This window comes from Camelus bactrianus, chromosome 7, assembly GCF_048773025.1.
Source record: "Camelus bactrianus isolate YW-2024 breed Bactrian camel chromosome 7, ASM4877302v1, whole genome shotgun sequence".
NCBI classification, from domain to species: Eukaryota; Metazoa; Chordata; class Mammalia; order Artiodactyla; family Camelidae; genus Camelus; species Camelus bactrianus.
This window is the reverse complement of record NC_133545.1, coordinates 83,780,580-83,799,248: the sequence shown is the minus strand read 5'-3', so window position 1 is coordinate 83,799,248 and position 18,669 is coordinate 83,780,580. Positions and strand designations below refer to the sequence as shown.

Genomic DNA, 18,669 nt, shown 5'->3' with positions numbered 1-18,669 from the left:
AGAAAAGGACGCAATGTGGCAGTGGGGACAGAGAGCTGCCTCAGAGAAACACTCAGGAAGTATTCCCTCCCCTTCAATATTCACAAGTGTGGAAAAGGTGGGTGTAATCCTTTAAATGTTTGTTAGGAATCACCCATGAAGTCATCAGTTCCCGGGCTTTTCTGTGTTGGAAGTCGGGGTGGGACTGATAACTGAGTCAATCTTCTTACTCATTGTAGGTCTGTTCATATTCTCTATTTCTTCTTGGGTCAGTTTCGGCAACTTACCTATTTGTAGGAATTAGTCCATTTCATGTAAGTTACCTACTTTGTTGGTGCACAACTGCATATAGCATTCTCCTATCCTTTTTATTTCTGTAAGGTTAGTGGTAATTTCCCAAGTTTCACTTCTGATTTTAGTCATTTGTGTCTTATTTTCCCCTTAGTCAATCTAGCTAGTCTTGTTCATCCTGTTGCTTTTCAAGGAAACAACTTTTACTTATGTTGATTCTCTATTGTTTTTCCATTCTCTCTGCTTTAATTATTTCCTTTCTCCTGCTAGCTTTAGATTTAGCTTGTCTCATTCCCACTGGTGCCTTCAGTTGTAAAGTTAGGTTAATTTGAATTCTTTTTAAATGTAGATGTTTACACCGCATCTTAAATTTTGGTGTTTTTGTACCTTGTAATTTAATTTGTGGTTTCTTCAGCTGTTAAAGAGGGTTGTTCACTTTTCACTGATTTGTGAGTTTTCCTGTTTCCCTTCTGTTATTATCTAGCTTTGTTCCACTGTGGTTAGGAAAGGTACTTTGTATGATCTCAATCTTTTTTTATTGTTTTTTTTGGGGGGGGTGAGGTAATTAGGTTTGTTTATTGTAATTATTTTTTAATAGAGGTACTGGGGATTGAAACTGGGACCTCGTGTATGCTATGCACACATTCTACCACTGAGCTATACCCTCCCCGCCGCAATCCTTTTAATTCATTGAGACTCATTTTGTGGCCTAACATGTGGTCTCTGCTGGATGTCCCCGAGCACTTGAAAAGAACACGTGTCCTGCTGTTGTTGGGTGGCCTGTTCTGTGTCAGGTCTAGTTGCCTTTCTGCTTTTTAAGTTGCGGATTTTTGGCACATACATAAGAACACACTACATACGAAGCATCAGGTGAAAACTCAGGAAGCCGCCATGCCCTCGAGGATCAAGAATATCAGAGACATCATCACTTTCCCCAGATGCACCCGTATCGTCCCCACAGGGAGCATCGTGGCCACTGTGTTGACTACCTCATTTTCCTTCGTAATTGTTAACGTGTATGAATCTCATGAAATACATACTTTATGCTACACTTTATAAAAATGGCACCACATTGCATGACCTCCCACACCTTGCTTTTTCCTGTACTCTGAGTCCTCGGTGGCGTTGGGGCTGGGGTCCCTGACGTTGCAGCAGTCGCCCCTCAGACCCTAACCCACCCTTCTGTGGGTGGGGTTTTGAGTAGCTCAGACTTTGGCTCATTCCCATCTCCTGATTTCTCCCCACTCCGCCCAGCAGCTAGAATGTAACAGGCCAAGGGCACAGAGAGCCCAGTCAGACCAGTGTGGGACAGCACTCCCAGCTATGCCTAACACCCCCCTGAAAGGAGGGCCCACCTGGTGGGCTGTGCTGGCCGTCCCTTAATCCCACCAGGCCACTCATACCTGGGCTGTCCCTCTGCCCCCTGCAGCACTGGGGCGCACTGTTGCTCCCTCAGCTTCCCCCCCGACTTGCTCCCTGGGCCAGAAAAGCTGGAAAGACACTTCCCACACCACTCGCGGCACCCTGTGGGGCAGGTCTCTGGGGGTGTCCCCTCTCCTCCCCCATGGGGTTCATAAGCCTCTTCTGCCAGACAGGAAGGCCCTCAGGGCCACGAAGTGGGCCCACCTGGAAAGCCGGCGCACAAATGAACCAGTGTTGAGCCAGTCAGGCATTCAGTCCCCGCCCCTCCTGAGGCCCTTGGCCCCACAGCTGGCTCCCTGCCGCAGGCAAACCCACGCAGTGACGTGGTGGCAGATGTGTCTACCAGCCCTAGTGACACTTCACGAAAGAGCTCTCTAGCCAAAGCCAACTTGGAAAATTCCAGGGACGAGGAAATTTACCACGGGGCGGGAAACAGCTGGGCCTTGGCTTGGAACAGGGCGCCCCGCCCGGGGTGGGGGGTGACGCAGGTGAACAGGAAGGAGGGACTGGCCAAGCCCACCACGAGGGAGTCCTTTAATAGAGACAGGCAGACAGGGGACACGACTAGGCCCTGCACCGAGGAGAGCGGCAGCTCCTCCTCCCCCACCTGGCATGGCCCCAGGGTGGACACAGGGAGATGGTTTAAAAAACACAGCGGGACCAATTCTTCACTTTCACAGAAAAGGGGAAGTTGGGGGAGCAGCCGCTGGAGAGTCTGCACGTGGAGCGGTGTCTGAGCCCCGTCCCCAGGCAGTGGGGCTTGCTGCCCCCTGCACTCCGGCGCTGGCAGGAGCCCCAGCCCAGAGACCCTGGCTGCACGGACGGACCAGCCACCTACATCTGTTAGTGTTCCTACACTATGTACACTGTTGTGCTTTAAAGCCCCCACCCCAGCCTCAGCCCGAAGCCTCAGGTGGGCAGATGGACCCCACTTGCCACAGCACACAGCGGGTGGGGTGAGATCAGGCTGCAGGACAGAGCGGCCCTGCTCCCCGCCGGCCAGGGCCCAGGGGCCACTGAAATAGAAACGTCAACGCTGGACAAGATGCAGGCCGGTGGGAACAGGCAGGGGCGGGGGAATCCGGGGCGAGGCTGAGAGGTCAGGGGCGCCAGCTGTGTCAGGGACCAGGGGGGGCTGGCCGGGCACGGGCCGGGTGTGGGCGGGGGCAGGGTCAGGCAGCTCAGCACAAACAGTTCTGCCGGCTACCCGGGCCAGTGCGTGCCCCTGCCGGGGGCCCCCTCCCTCCCCGCGCAGGGCTTCCTCCAGCTCCGGGGGGCCCAGGCTCCAGGAGTGCGCGTGGGGAGGGCCGCTGGTGTCAGGTGGGCTGGGCTGAGGGGCAGGTGTGTGACATCTGTGGGCATGTCCCCGCCAGCCGGGGGTGACCAGGATCAGTTGTTCTCGAAGAGAGAGAGCAGGTCGTCGTTGTTGTTTGTGGGGAGGTCGGGTGGGCCCAAGTAGGTCAGCAGCTCGTCGGGGTTGGTCAGTTCCGGGAGCAGCTGAGGACAGAACAAACCTATCAGCAGCTCTGGCCTCACGCCCGCCACACCCCGGGGGGCTGTCCTGCCACGGCCTCCCAGCGGGGTCCCCAGTCTCAGCAGGGATCTGCAGCACCCCCACCCCAACCCTGACATAGGCTGGCACTGGAGTCCCTCAGTGTGCTCTGCACAGGGGCTCTCCCTGCAGAAGGCTGCTCTGTGCCCAGGAATCACTCATGACAAGTCATCCAAGGACAACACAGGGCACAAGCAGGGACCACGAGGGGAGCCCAATGTGAACAGGGCAGATGGAGGAGGTGGCATCACCGTCCCTGGGATTTTCTGCTCTAAGCTGTTCTTTTTCCCTTTTTTCACACTGAGCTTTGTATTTTGTTTCTCATGGTTGAGGAACAGTCACCTGCTTTTATGCGCTGATTCTGGCTCACACACCACCTGGGAGTCAGAAAGGTCGAATCAGACCCCAGTGCTGGTGTCGTCAGCTGCAAGCCATCTTTTTAGGGACTCTATGCGTGCCACTGTGGCACTCAGGTCGCCAGACACAGTCACCCCACCCTACTCTGGACACCTGACACTTGTCAACAGGAGAGCTGACGTTACCTGACCAGCTGTCCCTGCATCTGGAAGTCACTGAGGTGTCAGTGTCCTCCCTTCTACGAAGCACGTGGACCCTGGGGACGACGGATAAACCACCCCCAGCCCCGGCTCCCAAGCCCTCCCCAGCATGGGGCCCAGTACTCACATCCAGGGCTGGTTCTGGGGCCTCCCCTGCCCCAGACATGGGGGGGCCCATTATGCCTGTGGTAGCACTGAAGGCCAGCTCGCCGATGGGACCCGAGTTCACTGGGCCCAGGGGCTGCCGGGACGCGGGGGGAGGGTTCGGATGGTGCAGCTGGGGCCCTGGGGGGCCGCCAAGGTTGGGAGCGTGCAGCCCTGGTGGCCCGGGGTTATGGGCCGGGTCCAGGTGACCTGCTGGTGCCATCTGAGAAAGGAGAGAAGAATCTAGTACAATGGCCCAAGGGCTCCCTGGGGGGACAGATTCCCAACCCTTGGCTTGGCACTGACCTGGCCTGGGAGGCAGGCGGCAGACTTCTCTGGCGTCAGGATGCTGCTGGGAATGTCGGATTGATAGGAGGCTGGAGGTGGCCCTGGGGTGAACTCAGTAAGGGTCGGGGTGCTGGGCGTGGTGGGCGGGAAGGAGTCGGGGAAGGTCCCTGGCCCCAGGAAGCTGGAACCTGAGAGAGGAGAGCGAGGTCCTGGGTGAGGACAGGGGCTCACGCTGGTAGAGCACCAGGAGGGCGGGCCAGCCACAGCGTGGGCAGGACTCACAGCGCTCACCCAGGTAATGAGCTGGGTTTTATGGAAGTCACTATTCAGAATAGGGCACTTTTTCTCATTGCTGCTGGGGAACTGGCCTCATGACACTGCCAGGAGGCTATGAGGGGACAGGAATGGGACCCACCACACCCAGACGCTCCTGCTGGGTCAGATGGAGCAGGTCCATGGAAGTGTGCCAGCAATAGACCTTTGCTCCAAACTGCTGGGGAGGGTGGGTGCACCCACAGCTGGGGGCCCTGCCGCCCACCCCCAGGAGCTAGACCGAGGATGCCCCTATGCTGCCAGGTCCCTAACCAGGCCCCAGGCTCGTGGTCCTTGAAGTGACGCATTCACAGGTGACAGGCAGGTTGGAGAGGACGACCCACCTGTTTCCAGGCTGAGTCCCCACTGTACTCACCCTGGCTGGGGTAATCGCCGGGGGCAGGAGCTGAGGGGGGCTGCAGGGGGGCGAAGGGAGTGGCACTGGGGCCCAGGGCAGCGATCATCTCCATCACGCTGGGCATGAGCACGTGGGCGGGGCTGACGGTGCGGCAGCGCTTCAGCACCGGCCCGTCTGGCTCCTCCTTGACGTGCACGTCAGGCTTCACAGGCACTGGCTTCCAGCTGCACGTGGGGTCAATGGTGATCTCCTCATAGTCGGAGCTGGGCGGGGACATGTGAGCGCCGGTCACTGCCTGGCCTGCTGCCTCTCCTGGCCTGGGGCCCGGGGCCACGTTTAGGCAGACCTTCCACTCCAGTGCTCGTGGCCACCCGGCACCTTCCACGTGCCTTGTGGGGTGCCACACCCAGGTCGCACATGGACTCTGTCCATGGCCTGGAGTTGAGCCTGCTCCCTGGGTGAGCCACGAGGGGGGTCTCCCCACCTGTCCCAGGGCTGCCCTCTGCTGGCCAAAGACGCTGGGGGCGCAGGAAAGGAGACTTACTTCTGAATGTAAATGAGGATGCCCAGCATGTACTGGTCCACCTCCAGGCCCTCCAGCAACGCTGTCTTGCTGTAAACAAAGGCGACACATCTCAGAGGCCTGGCCCAACCTGGCCACAGGCCCTGCCACTTCTCGGCTCCCAGTGTGAGGTCACCCTGCACGAGGTGACCCTGTGTGAGATAATCCTGGCAGGCGACTGTATAGAGGAGGTGACCCTGTGTGAGGTCTCTGCCCTGAGCCACACCATCCCCAGTCTGTGCTGTGATGCCCCACACCTGGCCTGGATGTTTCTCAGTGCTACTGGAAAGAAACGCCTGTGACTGGCCCTGAGGAAGTGCCTGCCGCCCGCCCCCTTCCGAGCTGTGGGGACCGTCTCTGACACACTCACTTGCACACGGGGCACCTCCAGGTCCCTCGCTCACAGTTGAGCTGTAGATACGACTCTAGGTCGAAGCACTGTGGAGAGGGGGAGAAGGGAAGAGGCCGCTGCACACACTGGGGCTGGGCCAACCCGGCCCCACCCTGCGAGCCAGCCCTGCGGTTAAATGTGGGACTTATTTACTGCCTGTCTGAGAAGCCACGTGTACCACGCTTTCCCTGCAGTGTCGTCCTAACAAACTGAGACTGGGGACGGCCTTCGCAGCCCTCACTGGGACTGGAACGCCATGTGGCCGAAGCAGGAAGAACTGGGCAGCTGTGCTGACAGAGAATGACCTCCAGGAAGTGGTGTAGAAGGAAAAAAGTATGGTGCAGAGCAATGCGTACCATTTCCGTAACCAAAAGGTGGGGGTGAGGTGTGTGCACGTACTAACCCACCTGCAGAGCGTTTGTGCAGAGACAGAAATGAAGGCGTTACTGGGAGCAGGAAGAAGGCTGTGCCCTGCCTCCTGGACACTCTATAAAATCGGAGCCCCGTGAATGCAGTAAAGTGGTCGTTATACTTCGAATAATATTCAAGAAACAAAAGCCCAGTCTGGGGGGAGACCATGGGGAAGCCAGGCCACCTGCCCACTGGCTGGCCTGTCCCATCACCCACCGGCCGAGGCTCAGAGCTCACATCTGCTAAAAACAGTTAAATGACCGAAGTCCGGGCAAAGCTCTGCAGTGAACACCCACCTGTATGTGGCGACAGTCGTGACCTCGGGCAGGGAGCTGGATTCTGCGGAAGGTGATGGGGCACTTGAGTGACACCTTAATGGCCGTCTGCTCCACCCCGTCCTCTCCGTTGGGCCCAGGGGTGCCAGGGATGGTGCCGCTGCTGAAGTTCCGCTTTACTAAGATCAAAAGGGGAAAGGAGGACTTGAGTACAGGGCTGCTGAGCAGGACCCTGTTGCTGCTGGCTCAACAGCTCTGAGGGACCATTTGGAGTTGACTGTCGCCCCCCGTGCAGAGCTGCTACCCCGCAGGAGATGGTCTTATCTGACCTGGGGACATGCCAGGTGCAGCAGTGGCCCCGGCAGAGGCAGAAGCTGGCTGCCCGGGGGCCGAGGAAGGCAAGGGCCACTCACTCTTGGTGATGCAGTGCTCAGCAGGCAGGAGGCGCTTCTTGAGGAGACCCTGCAGCACCGAGCGGACGGAGGGCCGGTGCACCAGCTGCAGCACGAAGAGGTGGGACTGCAACGGGAGGCTCTGGTCAGGGGGATGCAGGCCACAGAGGTGCAGCACGCGCGGGCCTGGCGCCTCGGCAGCCGGGAACTGTTCTCTCATTGCTAATGCACAGGGAGGCCGCCTGCTGCCCCTCCCCGGGGAGCCCAGGGGACCGTGCCCAAGCCTATCTGTAAAGCCACTATCTGTAAAGCCCACTGTGTCTGCACCCGTGTTCAATCACGGCCTCCCTGGCAAAACGCAGAGAGGCCCCTGAATGCACCCTGCCTACAGCATCCACCGTGACTGACTTACGCTGGTCCAAGTGAAGACATTCCAAGCCGCAGAAATGCATCAGAGCTGCCCCGCCTCAGCTCCCTCCCACCCAGGCTGAGCAGTGCTGCCCATCTAAGTGCATTCTGCCTCCTCCAGTCCCAGATCCTGGGGCCTGCTGGAATCCAGGTGACTCCTAACAGGGACCCAGGGGCAGCCGGGGACTCCATGAGCATCCTCCAGGAAAGACGCAGGCTCGGTCAGTTTCTCTGACATAATTAACACGAGCATCAAATTGAGTTAACAGAACCTAACCGGAAAGCAGTGAGGGCGTTTTTAACCGGGACCTTTTTCTTAAATGGCCAGGAGAACGGATTGGACAGGGAACTACGGGAGGGAAGGAGGAAAGCCGACGCTCTTCTGTTCAGCGAGGACACCCCGATCACGGCCCGCGGAGGGTACTCACGCAGCAGCAGGCCGTGACGGTGATCTGGATGGTGTTGCGGCCCGGCTGGCACACGTGCTTCAGGTATAAGGGCTTGTGGGAGGTCTTGTTGTCACCACGCTCAATGGTGAGCGGGGTGGCGTTGACGCTGACCTGCACCGAGGCCGGCCAGTTGGTGTTCATCTGCCGGTCCTCATGGTGGTAGCACTTGAACTGCAGCTCCAGGTCAGGCCTCAGCATCAGGGTCTTGTAGACAGAGTCGCGGAGCTGGAAGGCGTGGTTGCTCACGGCCAGGTTGTGCTGCAGGCGGAAGGGCTCGAGGACCACCCCGTCCCGCACGGGGAAGGTCAGCCGCAGCTCATCACAGGGGCCGCTGCCTGGAAGCAGGCCACACAGGTGTGACCAGGCCACCTGCCAGGCCGGGTGGTGTGCCCCCACCCCATCGCAGGGACCGCGGCCCCCTCCTCCTCCTTCACAGGACTGGGGTTTGGGCAGCATCTCTCCTGGGACCCTAGGCTCAGCCTTCACCTCCCAGAGGAACAGGATCCTGGTGTCCTGTCATCTGTCTTGTCTCAGTCACCTGGCCCAGTGATCCCAAAATTATGACTAGAGAATATGCCTCCAACCCAAAAAGAAGGTGCTGCTGGTGCTGTCAGAGGGGCTAAGAGCCATGAACAGGCCACCTGCCATCACCCCAGTGCTCAGGGTAGGGTTTTAGGGCTCGAACTGCTCTTGCAGTGGTCCCCTGCGAAGGAGTTCTTAACCAGAAGTGGGCTTCAGAGGGCCCGTAAGTCCCCAGAACATTTGGCGCACGCTAGTATTTTTCTAGAGAGAAGAGCCATACCTCAAACAGGTTTGCAAAGAGGTCCATGACGAGAACATAAAGGTGAGGGTCCCCCACCCCCAACTTCCCCACAGGACTCTCTGGAGCCCTCCCACCTGTCCCGGGAGCAGATGACACTCACCAGGGGGTGACGGGTGCAAGCTGCTCACGCTGGGCTTGAGGTCGGGCAGGAAGGGAGATTTGACCTCCTGGCTGGTGGACATGTAGGGGACGCTGCTGCCAGGGGTCATGGGCGGCGTGGGGCTCCCTGGCAGTGGGGAGCTGGGGTAGCCGGGGATGGAACGAGCAGGCTGTGGGGTCGAGCAAACAGTCAAGGTGGAATGGTGTTGAGGTGGGGTTTGTTCTTGGAGCACCCACTGGGAGTCCTCAGACCAGAAATAGGCAGGGGGCAAGCTCAGGGGGGCCTGGTTGGGCGCCCACAGGTAGCGGGCGCCCACAATTCCTCCTGCCTGGGGACCCTCTCTCCACACACCCACCCTGTGAGCCTCCCACCTGCTTGCCCATCTGCCCAGCCGCCCATATGCCCAACTCAGGCTGGGCTGACTGCAGCTGACGCTGCCCCCGTTGAAGCTGGCCCCCTGCCCATTGAACTGGTCTGCAGGCTGCGGGAGAGAAAACTGCATGTGCCTGAGGCTGCCACCGACCCTGAGCCAGGCCCCTGAACGTGACCGTAGGGGAGGGCTGGAGACAGAGGGCCCACCACACACGCGGGTCCTGGCCTTTATTTTCTTCGTTATATACTTTGTGTGTTTTCCTAATAACCTACAGGGTGTACATACTGATTTCATAATTGTAAAAAGTACCACTACAGAAAAAGGGCTGACCCCAAATATCAGAGGGGCTTACAGGGAAGCCACAGAGAGGCTGAAAGGACTAACGTACACACACGTCCCCTCCCGTCCAGTGGCACCTGTTGTTCAGACCCCTCCCTCTACACACTCCTGACAGGCCCGTCCCCTCGCTGTGCTCCTCTGCAGCAAGCAGAGGGAACGGGGACACTTTTCCATAAAAGACGCTCAGGTGGTGCCTGCCTGCTGCTCCCTTTGCCAAATTTCCACTTAGATACACAAATCTCACAGAGGGTTCTTTCAGACCTGGATACCCCTCTTGAGAGCCACCTATACTGGTCAGGACCCCTGTGAAGCTCCTGGTTGCCTGGTCACCTGAGCACACGCGGGCCCCCTCCCCAGCCAGCCCAGCCCGCCTCAAGGTCCATCTGTACCCCACAGCTCTTGGTGTGGGTCCGGCAGAGGAGAAGCTGGCCCTACCTTGTAGTGCAGTCCTGCGGGGCCCGATGTGGGCAGGGACTGGCCCCCGCCCTGCTGCAGGGGAAGCCTGTGCCCAGGGTAGGAGGAGGGGGCAGGGGGCTGGCCAGGGCCAGGTGCATACTGGGTGGCGCTGGGCCCATACTGGCCTCCTTGCAGGTACTGCTGCCCGGGATACACCTGAAAGAGAAAAGAGACAAAATGCCCAGGAGAATGGGTGTCGGGGAAGCCGGTTCCCAGGGAGGGACAGTGGTGCCCACCCCACCCCGTCAGGCCCAGCCTGTTTCTCTCACACACAGTGGCTCTGATGGTGCTCAGGGTGACGAGGCCTGGCCACTCACCTCACTGGAGTAGGCTCTCTTGACGCCCTGTCGGGGGAGTGCCTGGGCCTGGGGAGGCCCAGGGTACCCATGCTGGGGCAGGCGCTGCCCTGCATACAGGGGCGCCATGCCCACTGCCCGGGTGGGGTTCATGCCCATGGGGCTCATGCCGGAGGGGCCCATCAGCCCTCCCACGCTGGCAGGGTTCATGCTGCTGGGGACGCTGGGCCCCCGGGGACCTCCGTGCTGCAGGAACTGGCTGTTAAAAGACTGTCCAGCCCCGATCTGGGAAGAGAGAGGAATCATCCAGGCTGTACCCACTACTGTGGGCGCCAACCCTGTGCCTGCCCCTTGCAAACAGGCTGTCCCCATCCCAGGGCTCCCCTCAGCTCCTCACTCCTGCCCCACCCATGTCCCTCTCACCCGCCTCATCGTCACCAGCCCCGGCACACTGCCTGCATGTCTGGGGTCCTCCACCCTGGCTGCCTGACTAGCCCCTGCCTTCTGGGCCAGCGCATAGGGGCCCACACAGGAGGAGCTGCCGGGCCTCACCGCTCCGTACTGGCTCAGCTCCTGGCTCTGCTTCTCCTGGAGGGCGGCCACAGTGGCCGTGGCCGTGGCGGTGGCCGTGGCGGCGGCGGCAGCCACAGCTGCCGCCGCCGCCGCTTGCGTGAAGTCAGTGGAGGGCCGAGCGGCATGTGAGGGGAGGCCCAGGCCCGCCGGCCCTCCCGGGCCGCCTGCATACCTGTAAGAGACACGGACGGCTCGGCACAGAACACTTCCCGCCGTCAGCTGGGGGGCACCCAGCACCCATGGGGAGCCCACTCTTTCCCGGACACTCTCTCATTAGGCGTGGGAGCCAGCAGGAGCAGGGATGCCAAGTTCAACAAATCGGTATCACACAGTTCCGGGGACCCACCAAGTTAGAAGCACTGTCCTCAGAAATCTCCGAGCACACCTGCCAGGCGAGGAGGGTCCTGCTTACCCGGTGGTGAAGCTGGGGCCCCCGGGGTAGCCCCCACGGCTGTACACCCCTTGCTGCACGTAGCCCTTGTTGGCACCACCCTCACCGAACGCCTGCTGCCCGAGGCACTGCGGGGAGTTCAGGGCCGAGCTGCCACCTGCCACGCCGGGCATCATGGAGCTGCCGGGGGGGCTCCCCGCTGGGCCCATGGGGTTCCCCAAAACCTATAAGGAAGCAAGAATCACTAAAGGAAACCATCCAACTTGCTTCATGCAGTACTTCTAATGCGCTGGAAAGGAGAGGCCTGGCAGGTGAGGAGGTGGAGGTGGGGGCAGAGGGGAGGGGGAGGGAGGAGAGCGGAGGGGAGGGGTGGTACGACAGGTGGGAGCAGCTGCTCACAGGTGGCTGTGTGGAAGCCAGGTGCAGACAGGCGATCCCACGCCATACGTGGAAGAACCAGTCCCTGAGGAGGTGGGAGACTCAGGAAGGCCTGGCTCCACTTCTCCGAGATCTGAGGTGGGCTCTGGCGGCTCTCAGGGTGTGGGCTCACCTGGCTCTGTGCCGCGTTGCCGACTCCCCACACGGTTGTGACCACAGACAGCGATCCTGCTGGCTGACTGGCACTTTGTTGCCAAGGCACCGCCTCATAAGCGAATGGACCATCACTGCAAGGAGAGAGGCGGGTAGGGAGCCTGGGTCAGGAGGCCAAGGGGCCAAGAACCCCACCTGGGAAGAACTGAAAGCTGGGAGCAGAGGAGTCCCACTCCACCACCCACCCGTGTGCTGGGACCTGAGAGGGGAGGGCAGCAGGAGCCTCCACTCACCCGTGTGGCGCGGGGGGCAGGGCAGGTTTCATGGGGTTCATGGGGTTCATTGGCTTGGGAGCAGCCTAAAGGCCAGGTCTGTGGGTGGAAGGAAGCAGCCCTCACCGGTGCTTACGTGGGACTCAGTTTCTCTGGCTGCTGGGACAAGAGGGAAGGAAGTCAGTGGAGATGCAGCTGGGAGACCCCTGTCAGCAGGGCAGAGTAGGGCGAAGTGGGTCCGAGCACCAAGCCCAGCCCTTCCTCTGCTCCAACTGATGGAGGGTAGAGCAGGGTGAGACTGGGATCTGGGAGCCCACTCAGGGGGGTCAGGGCAGCCTTGCATTGGCTCCGCTCTGCACTGCCCACCCTGGCAAACCTCTGCCCTCCCTACCCCGGAAACCCAGCCCAGAAGCCAGCATTAACCCTCCCTGGCCAGGCTCCCTAACTCCCCTCCAGGGCCCCAGCCCCTGGAATGGCTCTGGAAGCAGGCTTTCTGATTCCAAATTCTTTCCACATTCCCCCTCCCCCACACGAAGGCCTTGCTATCCATAAAAGCCAGGGAACATCCAGGACCCGATTGCCAGAACCGCTCCCGGAAGGCCCTGTGGGTGGAGAGAGAGGCCAGAGGCAGCAGAGGAAGATGGAGGGCCAGCCAGGAGGCATCACCTGCTGGGGGTTGGGGATTGCCCACCACGGGGAGGGACCTGTGGATGCCAGGGGCCCTCATGGTCAGCCATCCTCCAGCCTGGCCTGAGGGAGAGGTTTGTGGGACACCTGCTGGAACCAGGTGTGGGACCAGCAGCCCATCCCTGGCCGCCCTTCTCCCCGGCCGCCGCCCAGGGCAGCAGAAGGGCAGCGTGTGCTCACTCCCTTGAGGCCAAGGGGGGCTGCCTGGGAATGACATGGGCACAGGGCCAAGGCAGGCAGACCTGACCCCCCTAGATCGCAGTGACACCCATGCTGAGTTCCCAACAAGGCAGGGACGCACACACAGCGCAGTGAATGGGCAGAGGGTTGACAGGCACCCATGGACAAGGCAAGGGGCCAACGGGGACACAGGAGCAGTGGCCAGCAGACACTCATGGAACCTGTGTGCCAATGCTGGGGTAGGGGGCAGGTCCTCCTACTATGTAGGGCTGGCTCTCTCCCACTCAGCATCTCAGAAAAACGAGCAAGGAAGAGGCTAGCTGCTCCTGCAGGATGCCAATGCCCTCAGACACCCCCAAAAGCAAGCCCTTCGCCAACCAGGCCTGGGCCCTTGCTGGCACCCCAACCCCAATCCCCAGCAAGGCCACCTCCCACGCCCACCTCCACCCAGCCTAAGCACAGAGGCATGCTGGCTGTGGTTCTCAGGAGGTCTCCCAGAAGGCCCCACTTTGCATCTCTGTGTCAAGGTTCCACTCTAGAGCACACTGCCTTTTAGGGGCTGCAAGGCCTCACACACAGACACACCGCCTGAGGCAAGCTAACCTCTGGTGGAACCCTGCTCCAACGTACGGAGTGCCTCCCTCTGGCCCAGGAGCACAAGCGGCCCAAGGCTCACATTCCTGAGTACTGACCGGGGAGCTCAGGGTCAGGGCAGCCCAAGGGAGACAGGGTTATCATCACGTTCTCTGCAAACACAGTCCTGAAGGCACACGGGGCACATGTCCTTCCCCAGAGCCCCAGAGCAGCTAAGAGGTACAATGGGGACTGTGACTTGGGCCCAAGGCCTCCCACAGAGCACTGGGGTAAGCGCTTCCCAGAGGAGTCCCAGAATTGCAGCAGAGCCAGGGCTGGGAGGCAGGGTGACCACTCACACAAGAGGAAGAGGGAGGCAGCTGGCATGCCTGTCCACCTCACACCTGGCCCTGTTCCCCTTCCCAACCCCCTCCCGGAGGAGTCAGGCCCTGGAACTCCTCTCCTTCCCCAGACCAGGTGCCAACCAGGAAGCAGAGGCCAGTAAAAGCAGAAAGCTGGTGGCTCCAGAAGGCTCAGGGGCACCTGGGCTCTGCGCCCCTGGATTCAGGCCTGGGAGCCAGAATCACCCAGCCAGGCAAAGGAAGGCTGGTTGTCCCCAGTCCCCACTGACCGACTCCAGGATGGTGACACTGGGGTGGGGGGTGGAGTGCCAACAGCCAGAAACTTCCCCCAGACCTGCTGGGTGGGGCCTGGAGCAACACGCAGTGTTTTCAGGACTTGGAATACAGGTGGGCTAATCCAGACTGTGGTGTCAGCAGAGGGACAGACACACAGGTCAATGGAACAGACCAGAGAACCCAGGACAGACCCATACAAATAATTGGCCCAACTGCATTTTGACAAAGGAGCAAAAACTATGCTCTAGAAGAACAGCATTTTCAACAAGTGTTGCTGGAGCAACTGGACACCCAAAGGCAAAAACAAACAAACAAAAACCTGAACTTCACATCTGATACAGAAATTAACTCAAAGTGGGCCACAGAGGCAAATGGACAGCACAAAACCTTAAGGCCTTTCTTAGATTTGACTCCAAAAGCATGACCCATAAAAGGGAAAATGGAAAGCTTTTGCTCTGTCAAAGGGCTGTGAAGAGGAGGAAAAGCCAAAAGCTACAGACTGGGAGGAACATTTGCAAGCCTCGTATCTGACAAAGGACTAGTACCAAGGATATATAAAAAATTCTCAAAACACTAAAGTTAAAAAAAAAAATCAGAAAACAGGCAAAAGACACTTCACGAAAGAGGATGTACAGATGGCAAATAAGCACATGAAAAGATGTTCAACATAACTGGCCCCCAGAGAAATGCAAATTCAAGCCACACCAAGGTATCGCTCACACACCTCTCAGAATGGCTAAAATAAAAAATAGTGACACCAGCAAATGCTGGCGAGGAGAAACTGGATCTCTCATGGTTGGTGGGCGAATAAAATGGTGCGGCCACTCTGGAGAAAGGTTTAGCTGTTTCTTATAAAACTGAGCATGCATGGTAGCAACCGCTACCTGAACACTCATCTCAGAGAGGTGGAAACTGATGCTCTCGTAAAAATCTGTACGTGAATGTTCACAGCAGCTTTACTCCCAATAGCCAAAGAAAGGAAACCCAGATGTCCTTCCATGGTGAAGAGTTTAACCAACCGTGAGCCTAGAGGCATGAAGAGGAAGATCTAATGATACAGGCACCAACCTGCAGGAATCTCCGGGGACTCATGCTGTGTGGAAAAAGCCGATCCCCAGAGATTACACACTGTAAGATTCCCTTTATGTAACATTCCTGAAATGACGAAATTATAGAAATGGAGAGCACCCTGGCAGCTGCCAGGGGTTAAATGTGGGGAGGAGGGAAGCTGGTGTGAATATAAGGCGGCAGGGATGGAAATAACTGTATCTCAACTGTACTGATGTAGCATCCTCCTGTGATGTTGTGCTACAGTTTTGCAAGATGTTACCAGTCGGGAAACTGGGTAAAGGAGACAGAGTTCTCTGTGTTATGTCTTATAATAACTGCATATGAATCTACAATTCTCTCAAAATGAGAATTTATTTAAAATGCAACTACCACCAGTTCTCTGTGTGGGCACCCCACACTGATGCCCAGGGCAATTCTTTCCCACCCCAAAGTTGGTCGGGTTGGCCAGGCCCACTGTGCTGTCCCAGAAGGAAGGGACAGGGAAGACAAGCCCCCCCGGCCCGGGTCGGAGCTCCAGGGCAGGCGGCATTCCATTCACACCTGCAGCTTCTCCAACTCCAGCACACCAGAGTCACCAGGAGGGCTGGGGACAAGATGGCTCAGACCCACACTGAGTTAGGAAGATGGGGTGGAGCCTCAGACTTGCATTTCTAACAAGCTTGCAGGTAACGCTGCTGCTGCTGCTACTGGGACCAGCCTGAGAGGCTCAGAGAGCGGGGGAGGGGAACAGGGCAGGTGCAGGGCAGGTGCAGGGCAGGAGCCTCTACAGAGGCTGCTGGTCTGGGGCCCAGGACAGCCTCCTACATCACATGGGCTTGGGGAATTCCACCCCCATGAGTTCTCTGCTGTGGACAAGACCACAGACATTTCCAGTTCCCCCTGAGCTCACTGAGCGGGGGCAGTGACTTCCTGACTTCCTGCCAAACTCCTGAGCTAAGTCAGTCTGGTCTCTCTCTTGAGAAGCCCCAAACTCTCCAGGTCAGGGACCCCATGACCCTCTGCTACTGACAAAGGGAGAGGTATGTTGTGAGTGTAGGACCCTCCTTCCACCTCCTGGCCTTAGAGGCAGAGCTAAGAAGGAGGCTGGGCGTGTGTGCATGGCCAGTACCAGCCTCTGGAGGCTTTCTGTCAGCTTGGGGCTCTCCTGTACACCAACTCTCGCTGAAAGCCAGGACCTCGGCAGAAACGCTCTGGCACAAGGTCAGTCTAGAAGGTCACATGGCTTTCTGGGGGTCAGATCATGCTTTCTTCTGGAAAGAGAGCTACAGACAACTCACTACCCAGATGCCCCCCTTCCCCAGGCATTCAGAACATCTGCACCCCAGTTTCCAAAGGCAGATGTAAACATGGGTCAATCCTCTTCTACCTTCACCCCATGCCCCCTGCCTAGTCACCCAGGAGCAGCAGGCCCCACGACAAGCCACCTGACCCCAGGAAGGCAGCCCTATTCCACAGTCACAGAGCAGGGACTACCCAGGCCTCCCCCAGGAGCAGGGAACCCACTGTTACCACAGTTCCAGTGACAGAGGAACTCCAACCAGAGGGACATGAGTCAAACAGGCTCAGAGAAGGGAGAATGACAGCTGAAGCGGAGGAAGAGGACACAAAGGTGGGGGCTCACGTGCTCAAGTGGCTGAAGTCCTGCCCCTTTACCTGGAGACCACACACTGACTGGCTTAAGTGTTCAGAGTGCATCCAAAATGACCAGGAGTGAGCATTTCTGAATGGCCCAGGTGTGGCACATTTCAGAGAATGGCCGAAAGGTTTTTCTATTCTGGGCCTCCATTCACAACAGGTACCAGGTACGATGGGTATGTGATGGCCACTCTAGGACTGAGTTGAGGGGAGGACATGTGACCACCTTTAAGTCATCAGCCCTGGCTCCCAGCCTAAACCCAAGTGCTAGTGGACACTCCATAGGGAGGCCTGGCTGCCGTTAGAGACAGATCCAACGATCAGGAGTCCTCCCCAGGCATATCCTACCGGTCCTGTTCAATTGCTCTGAACCTGTCATTCCTCATTGCACCTTCCTCTTCGAAGCCTGGAACCACCCCCTGGGCATGACAAGTCCCCAAGGCCAGTACCCACTGGGTGAGGTTGAGATTCCTTCACTTAGCCTGTTACCTCTCTCAAGCTTCATCAAATGAGGCCCTCTGGCTCTAGTATGATAGGATTTGGCAGGTGAGTCTTATAGATTGAGTCACATGCTCTGTGTATGTCCCTGTGAAATCTTCTGAGATAATACAAACGACTTAGACATCACCATGGATATTCTGCAACTATCAGGGGGCAGGATGTGGGAGAGCAGATCGAGGGAAGCAGGTTGTGGGAGAGCAGGTCGAGGGAAGCAGGTCAGGGGGGAAAAGGCAAGCAGGACATGGGGAGAGGAGCTGGCCAGGGGGAGGGAGGGTCCGGAGCAGGACTGGGGGAGCAGGGTAGCGGGGTGGGGGTGGGGGACAAGGCAGCGGGGAGCACGGGGTGAGCAAGGGCAAGGCACTCCAGGGGGGCAGGACACGCTCCCGCCTGAGCTTCAGTATGCCCCCATTTGAAAAAGGGTAGCTCCATCAAAACCACGGCTGAGGACTGAAAGGTCAGGGTCGCCAGCCCCGGAACATACCTCCGCGGGTCCCACATCCCCGTGTCGGTGGCGCGAATGGCCCGGAGCGGCCCGAAAGGTGAGCCCTCTGGCCACAGCGCGAATTTGGAGGCAGCAGGACCAGCTTGGGTGAGGGCCCGGGTCAGCCTCCTGCTCAGACCCCTCGAGCGCTCCGCCGGATTCCGGCCAGCCCCAACAAAGGCTCAGGTGAGGGGTGGCCTCGGCGCGCACCGGGCCAGCCGGCCCAGGACCACGACGCACGCGCGGCAGGTGCGGCAGGTGGGCGGCAGGGCCGGCTCCAACCCCGCCAGGGCCCCGCCGAGGCGCCGCAGCTTGGGGGCCGGGGACGCCGCACCTGCCGCCGCCCGCACCTGCCGCACCTGCCGCCCCCGCTGTCCGCACCTGCCCGCCCGGCCTGCTCACCTCCGCAAAGCCTGGCCCGGCCCCTCGCCGCCGCGGCCCCGGGTCCGCGTCGCTCCATGCGCTCAGCCCGCCCTCAGCGCCGCCCGCCGCCCGGGGGCCGCCGCCGCCCGCGCCATCGCGCCGCCGCCCGCTCCGAGGGCACAATGGAGCCGCCGCGCCGCTCATGCATATGCATGACGCCGCGCGCCGGCCCCGCCCCCAGGCCAGAGCAGTGGAGCCCCGAGCCAGCGCTCAGGCGGGGGTGGCCGCGGGCCTGCGCAGGCCAGGGCGGCAGGCCCGGCAGGGGCGGGGGCGAGGGCGGGGCGAGACGGGGCGGGGAGGGAGGGCGAGCCGGGGGCGACCTGCGCTCCCCGCCCCCTCCACACCTTTCTAAATACGGCGTCCGCGGAGTCCCAGGTTCTTCCTCCTCTCTGGGCCGGGGCGGGACGGAGGGGGCGGGGCTGCAAGTGGGCGGGGCCAGGAGGATGAGTGGAGCCAGGAAGGACGGAAGGTGGGGCCTGGGGAGGGCGTGGTCGGGGCTCGGGGCGGGGCCTGGGCGGAGGCGGGGCACGCGGAG

The 18,669-nt window shown here is 59.6% G+C and overlaps 1 protein-coding gene across 6 annotated transcripts; it reads right to left on the bottom strand.

Annotated features, from left to right (window-relative positions):
- Positions 1-2,196: 2,196 nt before the first annotated feature.
- On the bottom strand, positions 2,197-18,547 carry ZMIZ2 (zinc finger MIZ-type containing 2). 6 transcript variants are annotated; one of them, XM_074367750.1, is made up of 18 exons: positions 18,114-18,270; positions 11,967-12,101; positions 11,693-11,807; positions 11,164-11,366; positions 10,731-10,923; positions 10,200-10,463; positions 9,862-10,038; positions 9,118-9,195; positions 8,715-8,883; positions 7,771-8,126; positions 6,956-7,061; positions 6,564-6,721; positions 5,836-5,903; positions 5,448-5,516; positions 4,922-5,166; positions 4,252-4,421; positions 3,929-4,168; positions 2,197-3,189 (listed from the first exon to the last, which is right to left on the bottom strand). In XM_074367750.1, the coding sequence occupies exons 2-18, from the start codon at positions 12,014-12,016 to the stop codon at positions 3,082-3,084; spliced, it is 2,769 nt and encodes a 922-aa protein (XP_074223851.1). In that variant the 5' UTR covers positions 12,017-12,101; positions 18,114-18,270; the 3' UTR covers positions 2,197-3,081. The 6 variants fall into 6 exon arrangements, with proteins under 6 accessions (XP_074223851.1, XP_074223848.1, XP_074223846.1 ...); XM_074367747.1 differs by lacking the exons at positions 9,118-9,195; positions 18,114-18,270 and adding an exon at positions 18,479-18,547; XM_074367745.1 differs by lacking the exon at positions 9,118-9,195.
- Between the last annotated feature and the right edge of the window lie 122 nt (positions 18,548-18,669).